Source organism: Pieris rapae, chromosome 9 (genome assembly GCF_905147795.1).
Source record: "Pieris rapae chromosome 9, ilPieRapa1.1, whole genome shotgun sequence".
Classification (NCBI taxonomy): domain Eukaryota; kingdom Metazoa; phylum Arthropoda; class Insecta; order Lepidoptera; family Pieridae; genus Pieris; species Pieris rapae.
The window spans coordinates 4306012-4323173 of record NC_059517.1 but is presented as its reverse complement, the minus strand read 5'-3'; the positions used below and the strand labels follow the sequence as shown (position 1 = coordinate 4323173).

Sequence of the window (17162 nt, the reverse complement as noted above, 5' to 3'; positions counted from 1 at the left end):
CGTATATGTATTGAAGCAATTTCCATACGGTGTTCACCAATCCTTAGAGTAAGGTAAAATTAAATAAAGTTCACGGGTCCTTGCAAAAGCAAAGTAGGCTAGTTAATAAATATAACTTTAGTTCGTAGATTTAATATAATTTCTACGCAACGACAGTAAGAATTACGACACCAATTCATTAGATGGCGGACAGCACATACAAATGAAATGCATTTAGTAATGAATAGAGAGTAATGGTACAAACTACTAAAAAAAAACTCCATAGCTTATAAAATATTCGTAAATAATATGAAAATATATAATTTTTGCAAATAAAACTATGACCTCTGACATAGTCAATATCTCCTCTGACCCTTGTTGGTATGTTTTAAAAACCTAATATTTTTCACAATTTATAGAAATCATTAATGTCCTTTGGGCCAAATCCGTCCCGCCTTTTTTTGGGTACGATGCTGTAGATACCATAGTCCTCACATTTGAACACTGTAACCGTAGAAAAATTTAATTAAATTTCTTTGTAATCCACTGGAATAGGCAGATAACCTTAGTAAAAATACTTGTTCGTTAACATCTAACACGCCCTTATGAATGTTGTAATTTCAATTAGGGATGCCGATTCACTATAAGGTTGCTGTCAATTTGAGTCCCTGTTTGCCTACACACAATTACTTTGCGCTAATGGTGTTCACTTTAGAATAATAAAATAAATAAAACTGGTCTATAATGAAAGGTTCCAAAGCCCTTATTAAATGGAATATAGAGGATTATATCGTAATTCCAAGGAATGTATATGTGTCGCAGTTTGTTTAGGCGAAAATTTTGATTGTAAATCCGTGTCGATAATATTACCTACATCATAATAAAACCTTATTCTGTTACTGATTTTTTTGTATAGGACGGGCAGCAGACTCAAGTGATGTTCAGTGATACCGGCCATAGACACTGTCCATGCCGTTGCGTTGCTAGAATTTAATTAAATTTTATGAATTGTTACGCTCTTTTCTTGCATGACCCTAAGCCGAATTGGTTCGGAAAGTTCGGAACTTATTGAAAAGCTGACTATTAAAAACCATTTCTTCGTATACTTATTCCCATTTACTGCCAGTTATAACGACAATGTTTAATAGAATAGTAGTCTCATTTTTGTACAGCCTCTATATCCAATTTGCGTAATTGCAAACTCTCTTTGAACTTTTAGTTTTTTTCCGCGCTCATCAAGATACTGGACGTGTGACCAGAGTGATATTTTTTTTTATAAATCCCGAGCTGCCAAAATATGGCTAATTTAACAAACGACACATATACATCTTATGGAATCGGAATGTCTTTTCACGACGAAAACACTTCATTTGAAGAGTCTAATTTGGTCAAAATTATTTTAAGCCTCGTACTCAGTGCGTCGATGACGTTAAGTTTGATTGGCAATTCTTGTACATGTGCTGTCATTGGCCGGGATAGATCAATGAGAATCCCAACGAATTATTACCTTCTGAACCTAGCTATTACAGATTTGATGACTGCTCTGTTTATTCCTATTGAAATTTACATGCTTTGGGTTCAAGATTATTATCCATTGGGCGATGAAGGTTGCAGAATGCATTTTCTTATTTGGGATGTCTTAAGTAACTGCAGTGTATTAACAATTTTAGCTTTCACTGTGGAACGTTACCTCGTTATATCTAAGCCATTCTTAAGACAAAGGTTAGCCTTAAATTCTCGCGTGTTTAAGATAATCACCGCAGTGTGGATAGTTGCATGCATTTTTTCAATACCCAACGGAATTTACGCATATTTGGTAGAGAAAAAAGAAAATATTTACTGTTGTCTTACAGTAAAGGATAATGATAAAATATACTTGATTGCCGTCGAACTCATAGTATTTTTCGTTGTCCCAATGACTGTCATATTTGTTCTCTATGTGTTGATAGCATTGAATTTGAAATCCAAAAGGTCGCAAACACCGCATCCGACGCTTGGTAAACAAAACAAGAATAAAGCTGTCAAAATGTTAGGTAAGTAATCAATTATCTAATTACTATTCACTGTCAAATAGACTCTAAGGTTTCGCATTTCACACCACTTTGTTGGTTTAATGAATGACGGAAATATAGTTCTAATCATTTATAAACAGAGGAAGAGGAGGCTTCCTTAAAGAACTATTGAATGTAACTACAGAATATAAGTATGATATAGGTGAAGGTATGAACAGCTCCTCTAGGATAAGGGGAGAGAATATAAATAAGGTCAACTTACACGTGTTCCAGCGGCTGTGGCAGCTTCGTTCTTTATTTGTTGGTCGCCTTACACTGTTCTCCGTCTCATAATCCTGATACCACGACAAAAGTACAACGATTACTTCCAGGTATGTATCGAAATGTCTCAAAATGTAAATAAATAAATATAATAGGTGTTTTATTTATTATCTGTGCGCTGACATTACATTATATTATCGTACATAGTAGATTAACTAAATATGATATATATTGGTGCAATAGAACTACGAAAGGAAATGACCATTTAGCTAACGACTGTTTTATGATTTAATTTATGAGAGACATTGAATCTATAGCAACTAAACAAATGAATTGTGAGAAATATATTATTTGCATCTAGAAGGACTCTGGGTGCGATGACCCTCGAGGAATCTAAGTGTTGATAAATTATACCGTATCCCGGTAGTATCCCAGTTTAAATTACAAACAATAATGACATAAGTAAAAAATGCATGAAATAAAGGCTGAAAGATAAGTCATATGTATAATTTCCGTTAAGATAACCTGTGTGACAATGAAATAACGTGTAATAAACGTGAGCTTCGCATGATTAAACGTGACAAATTAATTTTTAATAATTTATCATAATAAAGATATATCATCAATACACTGCCACAGGGACCAAACTTATTTTTGTTTTTAATTTATTAATGTGGATTAGGTAAATAGTCTATTGATTATTTAACTTAAAAATACAATTTTATTTTCTCTTCGATGCAAAATTATAAATTCCGAGTATTGACCTAGCCTACCTAGTAGTAGGTAACATTACCTAGGGTAGATAGGTAATTTTACCTACGCTAGGTAGACCTACTGGTCTAGGACCAACTAAGCCCTACAAATCGAAATGTATTAATCGAATAGATTTAACATTGTTCAATAACTGTGTAATACAATATGTATCATTAAAAAAAAAGCAAAAAAGAATAGTGTAATTGTAAAGATACCGGTCGACATAATGTTCTGTATCTGATGTTTTTTTTTAGATATGTGAAATGTGTGTATTTTTAGATGCTACAAAGTATTTTTCAAACTAATTGTTATATTTTTTGAATGCTTGTTTATTTCCATTTGTATTCGTTTTAACATACGATCCTCGGCATTACATTCAATTCGCGGATTCTTCGTTGAAATCCACAGAATAATACGGTCGTGATTATAGATTTTTAGAAGGAACGAGGCTGATTTGATAATATGAGCATAAGAATTAAAAATTCTAGTCTAGCTATTCAAAGGGGGAACGCTGCTAGTATCTTCGGAACCTTGCCTAAAGGGACTCCTTTTAATAATATTTTTTAATAATTAAATTTTAAGGTTAGTTATTAGATATATTTTTATGTATTATGTTATTTGTTTTGAATTAATAAATAATAGTACCTACATACAGTATATACTACACTACACAAAAAAAAAATTAAAAAAAATTAAAAATGAATAACATGTTCTTCTAGTTATATAGCTATATTAATTCAATAAGAAAAATCAAATAAACAGTATTTGCATACATAGTGATATTAAAATTATAATTTGGTCATTACGCTGATACATTTCCTCGCTGCAAATCGATTTATTCGTTGAGCGAGGAAATCACCCGCTTTGGGGTCATCGGTACCACATACCAGGGGCCAACTTAAATCTTTTATAAGCGCATATGGTACTTAAACCTCACGGCCGAAGAGTCTCTTCTCCAAAGAGAACATTTTTTTGTGTTGGAGAAAAGACTTTGGTATATTTGACCGTTTATTATTTCCCGCTTGGTCTGCGGCCGGCCAAGCTTTTTTTGCTTATCTTGTTATATATGCATATATCATAATTTACTCCGGAGGTTCATTCTTCCGAGTTTTAATATTTAACAGAGCACTTAAATAAATTTTCAGCTGGAGCGCATATTCCTCTACTTGAGCACGATAAACAGTTACCTGTCGACAGCCGTCAATCCCATACTCTACAGCCTAATGTCGCGGAAGTTTCGACATGCTTTCAAAGTAAGATTGATATCATATAAATATTTCATATTTCTATTTAATGTGCAGTATCCTATATAATATTTGAAAATATGTATATTATTATTTCTATTTCAAAAAAACATTGTTCGGATCCGAGTGGTCGCTATACAGCATAGTGGGTGCCGAATACTCGGATCCGAGAGCTAGGGATGGCAATGGTTTTAAAAAATGTACGGGACGCTCCGATCCGAGTGGGCGGCACCGATCCACCCGCTCCACTCGGATCCGAGAAAAGAGCACTTAATGTGTTAAAGAAGGGAAACAGCACAGTTTGCACTTTTATTTCTATCTTTTGATATGAAATGATTTGAATATGAAATATTAGCGTAGGTAATGAAATTGCCAACACCTACGCTCATATTAGTATTCAGACACTCAAAAGTAAAAGTTGAAGTTTTACAAATAAAGTGACAAATTATTTACCTAATTGAAATTAATAAAGCAAATAAATTTGTTTAATTTAATACATTCATAATATCTGTATTTTTAATAAAATGACTGTGTATCTTTTAATTTATAATGCCCTGCTTAGGTTCTTATACACCCATGTTCGTATAAGATTTTTAACTAAACCGTATATTTTACATATGCTACACATTTTACTTGTTTTCCTTTTTAGAGTCGAACTAATCGATGAATTTGAATCTTCATTTACGTTTTTAAAATTAAAATCATACTGCAGAAAATACCTATTTATCATTATGACGAATGATTAACTTTTTTTTCAGGATTTGTTAAAGGCGAGAACACAGAACCGTAACCATCGCAAACGACAAGGATGCAATAATTTGCAACTACAACCTGTATTAAAACCTCATTATATATAATAATTATCGTGTTCGAAATTTAAAAATACTATCAGATATCGGACGAACTGACACCGACTTCATTTTACGATCCTTCAAAGTTATGACACCTTGTGCGATTTAGATATATTAGATTTCGGATATATAGAATATATGTTATAAATTCTTAATAATGGAATGTGACTCTTAGAGACGTTTGTTTAAATTTAATAAAAGTATTACAGCTATTATAAAGTAATAACAAATAGTTGACTATTTTTAATTAGTTATTATTAAAACTTTATTAATATTCTTTACAATAAACATGAATCTGTGTAATTTATTAATATAATTCGTCTTTGTCTTATTTTATTACATACAAAAATAAAACAAGTTCTTCGAAGTAATTTTTATACACTAAAGAATTTTATTTGCAGTTTCTTTACTTATTTTTGTTGTTTTGTTTTTAAATCAATGTTTATTTTTTTATAATAAACTTAGTACACGGAAATACTTACTATCTGTAAAGCTATAAGCACTTTTTCCATCCTTTGCGCACCGATGCAAAATATTTTTTTTCCGGCGATGCAAAGCGTACCAGAATAAGTCGCTGTGATTCTAAAAATATTACTACAAAATATTTGTTTAGTAGTAATAATAATAATAATAAAACTTCTTTATTCATTTTAAGTACATTTTCTTTTCAAAGTGTAAGATTTGGAAACTCTTTTAAGTTTACTTAAAATAATGACATTATTTAACTTATTTTTTTTAACCGTTTCCTTTTTATTTTTCTTTTTTGAACCGTTATCATCACACCTGAGTGCATGAGCAAGTAGGATAAGGAGGTCAAATAAAACCAAAACCATATTTTATTTAGTTCTTGAGAAACAACAGCTGTAGTACCATCACATGTGACACGATCCATCTTACCATTTGACCCTCCAAGGTTTGACACGCCGCTAGCCTTTGCCTATACTTTGGTAAAAAAAGCTAAACCCAATTAGCATTGTCGCGTATTGCACTCATTGCACTAGAAATAAATAACGACAATGTTCAATATGCATCGCACATTTTCAATATCGAAAGGTCAAATTTTCTCGAATGTACGAGTTTTACGCTTGCGGAAACTTAATTAAGGCCTTTATTTTCAAACTAGGTTATACTGCGGGTTCCTTTATGTTATAAAATTTGCCTTCGCACCTAAATGTTATATCTGACGATGATATAAAGAATCTTGACAGACCCAAGTCAAAAGAAAGTCCCATACGCTTTAGATAGATATGGTCTACCTGCTACATGCGGCTTTGACCAAAACCCGAAATCCAATTAGCCAATTCGGTATGTCTCGGTGAAATCTAAGCAATCAAAGCCTAGTGGCTAGAGGTCCACCTCTCAGTTTAAAATCAAATTGACATTTCTTTAATACTGTCCTTACGGAGTAGGAAAACCTTTTGAGGCAACCACCAAGCTTAGACAAAAAAACATTAGCGTGACTAATCGAGAAACAGATACAGAAATCTATGGACAAGGACCAAGGTTTGTAGCGACACTGGTATTTTACAAATGGTAAAGCAATGAAAAAATTACAATGTCCATTTATTATTTGTTACGTTAAATTGGTTCATTTATACTTATTAGAGATAATCTCTGGATATTATTATCAACAGCGGAATTTTCCTACCGATTGTATAATGTTATTGGTAATTACGTAAAATTATTTGACCCGTAGAAATTGATAATATGTGATGATTACAAACTATACCAGACTAATTCGTGTCTGTGACTTCCTCTGCGCAAAAAATTAATTGTATACATCCATCATACTATATGATTGATTTCTTTAATTGATTATTTTATATTTACGACTGTGTAAAATGTAAATTATGCCATTCAGATAAATATAATTTTAAAAGTCTTAAGTATATTAAGCTTTGGATTGCTAGTAAATTTGTTTAATTTTCAAAAATTCAAGATAAAAAGAGACTTATTAATAAACTTATTGACTTATGTCTTCCTACAAATGAGACAAAAAAAGAGATCGTCTTGCTTCTTTTACGATTTCATGTTAAAATATTTTAATACTTATTTTAATTCGCATCAATGTTTTGTCGCGTATCTCCAAACACATTTTTTTCGTTTTCGTCTATATTATATGTATATAAATTTCACGTGGATATCTTATTCGAAAACAATAATTTCACGTGCGGTCGGCTCGTCGTATTTTTAAAAACAGCAGACGGTTTATCAGCGACAAAAATATGTATGATAATCGAAATTTCAATTATTCTTATTTGTAAATAATCTGACCATAAATACTCATAAACACTTTTCTTTTTTTCAACTTTTAATCATAATGACATTTCGTTGCACAATTTATTCTTATAAATTATATATATATATATATATCTATCTAGCTATATATATATATATATATATATATCTAGCTGCCCCCGCGGACTTCGTTTCACCTACCTATCCTACCTTTTTAGTACATATCAACATGGAACATTTTGCTATGCTACCCCAGAGACTGTTTGGTTTTCCCGAATGAAAACTTTTTAGGTCGTTCAGTGAATTTTTCCTTATGTGAACCTCAGAGATCACATCTTCATAAATTTAATAAAGAAATAAAAAATAGGGGTATAATCATAGAGGAAAAAAAAAAAAAAAATTGCCAGTGGGGTGAACACCCCTTATCACTTAGGGGTTTCAAAGATAGATAGTAGCCGATTCTTAGACCTACTGAATATGCACGATAAATTTCATAAAAATCGGTCGAGCCGTTTCGGAGAAGTATGGGAACGAAAATTGTGACACGAGAATTTTATATATTAGATGATAGGATTAATTACATTTATATATTCTTGTTCCTACGGAGATAACACTAGTTATTTAAAGAAATATTTATTTATTTATCCTTTATTACCTTATACAAAAACATACACATAACAAAAATAAAGAAATACCGAATAATAAATATAATTGAAGAATGCTTCCTTATTAATTTCACTGAGACATAATTTATATTTTACGCATGTAATTTCAAATATAGTATCTCCTATTTTCATGTAAATTGTTAATTATCAAAGACACGTCTTAATTATATCCTGTTACGTTCATTATTTTCTACTATATTTATCAACGTTAATTATTTTCTAAATCAATATGTAAATTATATTCATGTAATAATTCTCCGTTACTTTTAAATCGCCAAGGACTTTTTACGTTACATTTGTAAGTTCTACCTTACATTTTACCTGTATCAGCAAGGCCCGGTAAAATAGGAGCATACACTAACATATCTGTCGGGTAAACGCAAGCACGTAGTATTAAAGTGAAGCAATGTTGAATATAATTGTTTCATATCCACCAATCCAAGTCTGACCAGTCACTAAAAGAAGCATCCGTTCACGAGTTCGACGCATGGTCAACCATCACCCCCTTGCCATATTGTAGGGAGAGAGACAACCCGAAACAATATAAAATCGATTAAACAAGCTTGCAATAAAATAATTGCTGAGCTATATCGCTGTAAAAAAACTATAAATTCGGTTAGTACTGAAATATACAAAAGTAATAAAGACATCTGACTGAAATACAAATATTACAGGTGTCAAAAGAAATACGTTGATATCGTAATGTTCTACATCAGCTGACATTTTACAGCCAATCAATTGTTTGCTCTAATGCCAAAATATACTGAAGTACCAAATACAATTGTAATTAACGATGTTGGAAAATTGTGTTGGTGGCTTGGCAAGAACAAAGAGACTTTGGACTGATATATTTCAACGCCGCGTGAATATCGACATAAAATATCTCCAATGCGTCTCCATAACGTAAACGTATAATAAAATAAAATTTTACTTATTTATAAAGTAATATAACACAGCCTTCAAATGCTTCAAAGAAGTTTTTCAGTCCTTAAGGATAAAAGTCAGCTATTGATCCAATTGTTTCTTTCAGATTGTTTAATGTCGCTAAACAATGCTTAATTGGTTATAATAAGTGTACAAAAGTATATGCAGCTTTGACATTTTATTTTAATAACTTCATAACTAATCTGTATTGAGGACCTTCTGTATAACGTTCAACCTTCTTCACAAAATCCATTCCTAATTTTAGCCTCTTAATTTCTATATTACTTTAATAACAGGTATAGGTGACATTTTCCTTAAAATTCAAACCAAAGCACCAAAAAAAATCTAGCAATTATATAAATAAGTGCTTTTGTGTAAATTTTTATATTATTTTATAGATTATTCCTAAATTCTGTTCCATCCGATAATTATAATTTTTTACCCGTTTCCCTCTTTTTATCCTGGGTCACAATGCACAAATCGTGCGGGCCGTATATATAAAAAAAAGTTTTGATATAATTTTGTATATTTTGGATTAAATTTATTAAACTCTCTTTTTGAACTTTTTTCTATGCGATCTACTGTGTAAAATGTTTTTTACTCTTCAGAAACCACCTATCGCCTGCTGTGGGGTCATTTTATATCACCCATGTGTACTTTACTCGTATTTTAAACCAATGCGCTTTTTCTAAATAGTTCTATGGTTCACCCTTGAAGCTTGTAATATTATATTGGTTCGAAAACTTGTAATAAAGGAAAACTTTTACTTAAGTCTAAAAAGGTCTTTGGACCGTCGCCAAGCAGCGCTTAGCGAGCGCCTGCTACTAAAATAGAGCAATTCCGTATAAACTCGAAACGTACAAATTTTAAAGATTTTGTTGAATTAATGGGCCGATTTTTTTCTATGTTTTGTATTATTCCCTTTTTCTACAAGATTTAATACAACCGGTTAATTTCTGCTAGATAAATGACCAAGAGAAATTTACATTACGCTTACGTAAAAGGTTTTTAAAATACATATAAGATTGATGCGGAATAACAGGTACTGACTGAATAACTAGTAAAAAGCTACCTTGAAAATACAATGGATAGAAATTTGCCATTTTTAACAAACTTATAGATCGTAGAATAATACATTTTGAGTAAGTATGGAACACAAGGTAGTATTTTAGCCCTAAAACTTTTCTTTACAACAATAAATGACCTCTCAGATGCTATATTCCTGAACTACATACTCTAAAAATGGAAACTATTTTTTTAATAGAATAGGGGGCAAACGGGCAGTAGTCTCATCTGATGTTAAGTGATACCACAGTAAAAAAATAAATAAAAAAACTGCTTCCATTTTAAATTTGAAAAAACACACATTTTATGTATAAAGGATATAAAGACAACCATGTTCCAAAATATTGAAAGATTTTATATCAATTATATGAAATAAATATGTTGTTAATACGTAATTGAACCCTTTACCGAATTATACAATACAAAGGGCGATATATTGCCTGGCAGAATTTGCGAACTAAATTATGTTTTACCATTATTTTATGTATCGTAGTGTAATAATATATTCGAATCGAATACCATATTCGTGCAAATAAAAGATAATAAAGTTTACGCTCTAAAGCGTAGTGAAAAATAACCTAAATCTCAGAAGACTTGTTCAAAATTACGATATAGTTATCGCTGTAAAGTAGTTAAATCAAAGAGATCTTTAGACAGTTAATTAAAGATCGATCTTCAATCGAGTTACGACTAATACTAATCTATAATATTTCGTTTAATTTTGTAGTAAAAGGCAATTAATAAATTTTCAGAGACAATCGCTCATAACGGTGAATCAATTAGAAAATAATCTAAAGTAATATTACTGAATTACAATCTTATTTGAATAAAGTTAAGATGCAACACTTGTAGATTGACTTACGACACTTTGGATATGACAATACGCGTTTAGAAAATTACTGACAGGCTAATTATGACTACGGTGGGTAAAAAGATCCATTGTGACTGAAATAACAATTTTATTTTACTGTAATAGTATTACACGCACGGAATATTAATTAAACCTTTTCCAGTAAACCAAAATTAAACGTAATATCTGAAGATAGATTCAGTATCTACTTTGTATTGCTCTTGTTTAACGAATTTGGTTTTTTGAGTATTTTAATGAAACATATTATTTACAATTGAAATTAACGAATTTATGATATTGAATAATATAATTCTTCATATTCGTTTATTCAAATAAATGCTGTCTTCATAAAAACAAAATAGGCAAAAAATTAATGAAGGAAATAATATGAACCAATATTGCAGCTAAATTTTGTTTTGTTATACTAAATTAAACAATACTTGAAAATACGAACAGAAACTGTAAACTACAAGAAATAATAAAGCCATTATAAAGTATTCGTTAAAAATGAATAATCATTCTCAAGGTAAACTACTTTTTTGGTACTTTTTATATAAATCGATTAAATGTTTTTATTTAATGATAATGGTACTAGGTAATTTTTGTCAGCTCTCTACTTTCGCTTTTATTATTACTCTGATTTAAGTTGGATCAAAGTACTCCTAAGGATTTTAAAGATTATAAGACCATCATCATTTCGAAACGAAATTGCGTGACGTACATCTCACCCTTCAAATTAGCGTCCTCAAAAATTTGTTCACTAATTTCATATCACATATAGGCTCCGTATGTTTTCCAAATGGAATCAGGAAGTTTGTACTTATTTAACGATTATTTGTTCGTGAGAATGGCAGATTCAAAATCCATATACATTATTATAAAATTTTTGTGGCCTTATTTTTGTGATAAAAGAAGAGCTTTTAACACAGTGTTTACAACACTAGGAACTGGTACCTATCACATTGCCTTATGTATCTATCTGTTCTATTACTATTTCTTCTTAGGTATTGTTTTCCGAACCGCATATCCGAATCTTCATTCGGCGATATTTTAGTTTTTCTACTGATAATAACGTAAATTGGTCTCTTAACTTCTATATAATCTATATGTATTGAAAAAAATCTGTACAAAGGACGATTTAGGGTACATTTTTGGCTTACATTATGTTGACTCGTAAATATATTGCTCACAATATTTTACTGTTATATCATCTAAGTTTTCGCTCAACTCGGTAAGTGTTTTTACATAAGCTTTATACTTGAACACAATGAAAACTCAAATAGTTTAAAATAATACTTCCTTTTAAAACCTGCTTATTGGTTCAACACTTGTGACTCCCGATAACGATTTAGTTACACAAAATGTAAGGTCGTTCGTTTTTCAAACAAATGAAGAACTAAATTAAAATAATGTGTAAACATCTAAATTTTCAATTATTTTGCGTTGTCTTAACATTGAGACAGCTGTTTCGGCTAGAAATAATGCCACGTATAAATTATTAGCGGCTTATTTAGGATCGCAAATAGGGATATAAATTCACTGTAATCGTCTTATACACAGGTTTATCAAGTAATTTTATAATCCTAATTATTTAGAATATTTTACAAAATAAATAATTTATTAGAGAATGCGCCATTTAATACACCATGGTACTTCTAAGAGTATTTCTCTCCTTCCTCCTCCCTATCCTTGCTTCTTCAACTTCAGTATTGAGTTTCAACCTTACGTAAACTGATAGCATGATATTGAAAAAAACTTTGTAGCTACACTTCTCTTTGAAGACTCTCCTAAAAGCCTCAGCTAGTGTCGGAATACTTTGCGTTGACATATCGAATAACGTTTCCCACGATATTTTTCCTAACCGTACGAACAAGTGTTTAAATATCGCCTAGATCGAAATGTCCATAGGTCCACAGATGGGATTCAAACCTACGACCACAGGAATAATGTCGCTAAACTAAACACTGCTTATTGTAGCATTGAAACGTTGATTTTACAGAGTTCAGATTTTATGGGGCCGACATAAAACATAGAAACAAATAGGTTTCTTTGTATAAAAAAGAATCAATTTTATAAATCATAAAAAATGTATTCTCAAATTTTTTAAACATTTAAATAATTAGATTTTCCAGCAATGATCATTTCTTCAAAAGCATGTTTACAAAGTATTTCAAAGACGAAATTATCTCTGTCTATACAAAGTATTTTGTATTGACGGAGATAATTCGGCCTTTGAACATTCCAACTCTGGTTTGCACAAATAGGCAGAAATAATAACAGAATACATTATTCAAACCTCCCATGTAATTATGATTATGAATACGAAGAAAATAGGTTTAATATCTGTATGGAAAATTATGGTGATTGTTTTGTATTATTTCCACTGAAAACATTATTAGGTGGCTCGTTTATCGTGATTTTCCGGTGGGCTTATGTTTAGTAGAAATGTGTTGAAATTATGGCTTTCAAGAGATATACTATTTATTATAAAAGTTTTCTAATTTATATAGCTAATATAGAGAGAGTATAGATTACAAATAATGTATTTGCCATTACCTAGAGTCGATTGGCAGATAATACTGTAATTTTGCAATTCATGCTTTATACAAATTTGTATATTTTTTATTTTGAAATAATTTCGGCGGCAATCAATCCCAGATCTCTCGACTAGTGTCTTCCAACTATGGCACTGTTTGAATGTTTAAAAAATGCAATTTACATTGTTAAAAATTAAGTACATTACTAGAATAAGTCACATCTGTAATTCCACCATTACTTTACGAATGTTTTAAGCGCTACTATGTGAAAATCGTATATTCGTACGATAAATATTCGTTAACAGGTTATACCTTCGTAAAAGTCATTTGTCAAGCTTTATTTAATGTAACTAATGCTCTCGAAAATATTCTCAATTAAAAAAAGAAAATTACATAGCTACTTCTCAAATACATATCAAAGTCTTTTAGGCGGAAAGTCTCTCGGTGTGTTTTGGTGTCCAGCTAAGCATTTCGTCAACCCGACATCGGTATTGGGATGTCGGGTTACCATCGGGTAATGGCACACCCAGCACACGTACAAAAAAGTCAAGCTTTTGCTTATTTTGACATAAAATATTATTTATTACTATATAGATCAGCAATATACACGATTGTCCGACAAACAAACATTGTCATTACTAAGAAGTTTCGCAATCAGTCGAAGATTTTCCAATAGCCAGGAGAATCTGATTAAGTTACATCGATAATGAGAACTTGTTCACGAACAACCGCCACTTATATTTTCCTATCCTTTATAACGATCCAAGTTCTGCAGCTCTATAGGGAACTTAGTTTTTAGTACACTAAGCAGTTTATATTTTTTTCAGTAGGTACTCCTATTGTAGCTACAGTTAACTGCAATTAAACTAGTAATGTTAAAATTTATCAAATCCAAAGCATGCTTAATATATAGCGGAACGAATAAAATTTATCTATGGTATCGCTATGTAGAAATGAATTAACTATTACAATCACAAGATTCTAGTACTTTATTGGTGTTATATATTAATTAATCATAAATGTACGCGTTTTCCACACTCCCTCAATCTATTTCTGTAAGGATATCAATCAACGATCAGCGATCAGTCTCTCCTAACCCGAAACCTGAATCAATAAAACATTAGGTAAGTATTTATAACCAGATACTAAAAATATCTTACAATTAGGTTTATGCTGTAGTTTAAGGGTTATTGGGTATTCTTTTGTAGAATGCATATATCAATATCCAGTCATTACCGTTGAGTGTTGCACTAAAAACTAAAAATTATTTCAGTTGGTGTATTTGTCTCCATTGCCATTTGCAGAATAACTAATTAATTAATAAATATTAGAAACATCAGCAAGCTGAAAAAAAATCCATTACAAAATGTTCACGGGTTTGATAACTGTTAGAATTTTGATGTTCATTCAACATATAAATATCATAAAAAATAAATAAATAAAATACGTTTATTTTTGAACATAAGATCTTCTAGGTATCACTTATTCCACGTCAATCAATTCAAGCTTGTAGGCATACAACCGAATACGAAACAATATAAAATTCAAGACAGCTTGATCTAGTTTTGATGATATACGAATTTGCAAACTGTAGGTAGGCGTTTATAGACCTAGAATAATAAAATTTAAACATAATAACTCATAAGCAAATTAATTTTATTTTTTGTTATATATTTTCTAGTGCTTTCCGTTTGCGTGTTTAATTATGTACAAACATATAAATCTCCGAAACTTTTTATTCATATAATAAATCTGTCTTTTTAGTATCGAATATCAAAAATACTTAATATATAAAAATATATAATATATAATAAGATTGATTTAGGTTTTGGGTTAGCAAATACTGGTTGTTGGCAAAATCACGGATTTATTTCTAGACACAAATTTTGAATTTATACCTTAAATAATAATAATTTTGGTGATATAACTATTTACGTTTGAAATGCAAAGAAGGTATAGAAAGAGCAATGAATTAATCAAAAAAAGACTAATTGAAAGGAAGTGAGATAGGGATTTGTATTAGTATACTGTACTGTATTCTGCAGCTATATAACTAAAATTACGCATATAGGCTTATTTATGTTCGCGGTAAGGTCGTTTTACATGTCATTTACGCCGGTCATGCTGCCTTCATTTCGGGACATGGGTCATCCCCCACATGGCACTGACAAATTGCATATTAAAATCACCTAAGTTTAGAGTATAAATGTAGGAAATTATCTGTTTATTTCTTAATAAAATTTGTTTTATATCCTTATATTAATGGCTCGAAAACACAAATAAAATAAATAAGAATATATATTAAATTATCGTCGATAAAAGTGTCGGATTTCCTAAAAAAGCAATCTATACTTAAACCAAAGGTCTAAATTGATCGTATTTGGTATTATGATTTTCCTTTAAGGCTTAGAGGTATACATATATGATTAGAAAATATAAGGAACCTGTCGTATAAACTTATATAAATGACACTTATGTAACCTATTGAAATCGTCGCCGGCACTCTCCTTAGTATTTCAAAGGAATGTCCGTAGCTCTTATCTTAGCATTGAATCTGTAGCGACTATCAACAGCAACTACAATATACTGTTACAATCACTGCGATGACCTTAGGTACTGTGGGCTTCTAGGAGAGGATCCTCTTTACAGGTAAAGTATCATGTTACAAAAATCCTATTTAGGATGTGATATTAAATTAATTATTGAACTAGTCCATTTGAACCCTGAAAGAAGTCATTACTTACATACGTTTTGAGTCATAACTTAAATTGAACGTGGTCATAATTCCCAACCGTCATAACATTTCGTTACGGAAGCGAATAATCTGACATTAAGCCGTTATATCTTGGGGATACTGTTCACAGTGTACATAGTTAATTATTATCATCTTAAGGCTGCAAGGGATTTAGAGGTACATTATGTATCTATATGATATTAATAACATAAGATATTGTAGACAAATTAGGTTACAAGATGTGTGCGAATTTGTATCGGTCATTTTGTTGGATGTGTGAAATGGCAGAAACCATAGCATACATACGCCTATATTTTCCTTACTTATCTATTCTTTGACGTTGATAATGAATTTTCTCTAGCGTTAGTATAGGTTAGTTAGTTTATGGCGACGTGACTTTCTTAAGATATTAACTTTTATGTCTATTCCAAAATGCATAAGCAGTCAGTCAAGGCTTATATAAAAAGCCTTCTTCAATCCATTGTATCATGAAACATGTAATTTTATATAAATATTAAAAAGGTAAAATACTAAACAAGGGAAACCTCAATATATTCCAACTCACAAAGTAAAAGGCAGTTGCATGAGGCAACGCTTTCAGATGAAACTTCTTGTATTTTATTGAAATTCAGCATATTATTGTGAAAGAAATATGAGTGCAGTTATTGAATTTTAGTTCAATAACATACAGTTCGAATTCATACCCGGTAGATTTTACATGAAATAATATTTCCACTTTCATCATTCAGATGGGACAAAATTAAGGCCATTTTTGTGTTTGCCCATTTAGATTTAGACAAATGAAAATCATTTGTTTTGTGTAATTTTAATTGTTTAATAAAAGGGTGTTTATTCCAAATTGCATGATTAAAATTCCCTAAAATATGAGACGCACATATGTATTACAGTATTTGGAAACAACAAGAAAAAATATAAAATATCCCAGAAATATAGATATATTTTCATACTTTAATACGTTGGTGAAGTTACCATTGAGTTTATTTAATGCGCTTTTAATATTTAATAATATGATATATATTTGAAACTAA

The 17162-nt window shown here is 30.6% G+C and overlaps 1 protein-coding gene across 1 annotated transcript; it reads left to right on the top strand.

The window, feature by feature from the left end:
• Positions 1–1117: 1117 nt before the first annotated feature.
• LOC110998734 (neuropeptides capa receptor) lies at positions 1118–5290 on the top strand. Its single transcript, XM_022267502.2, has 4 exons — positions 1118–2012; positions 2265–2362; positions 4151–4258; positions 5008–5290. Exons 1-4 carry the CDS (start codon positions 1277–1279, stop codon positions 5104–5106), a joined length of 1041 nt encoding a protein of 346 aa, XP_022123194.1. The 5' UTR covers positions 1118–1276; the 3' UTR covers positions 5107–5290.
• The last annotated feature ends 11872 nt before the right edge of the window (positions 5291–17162 follow it).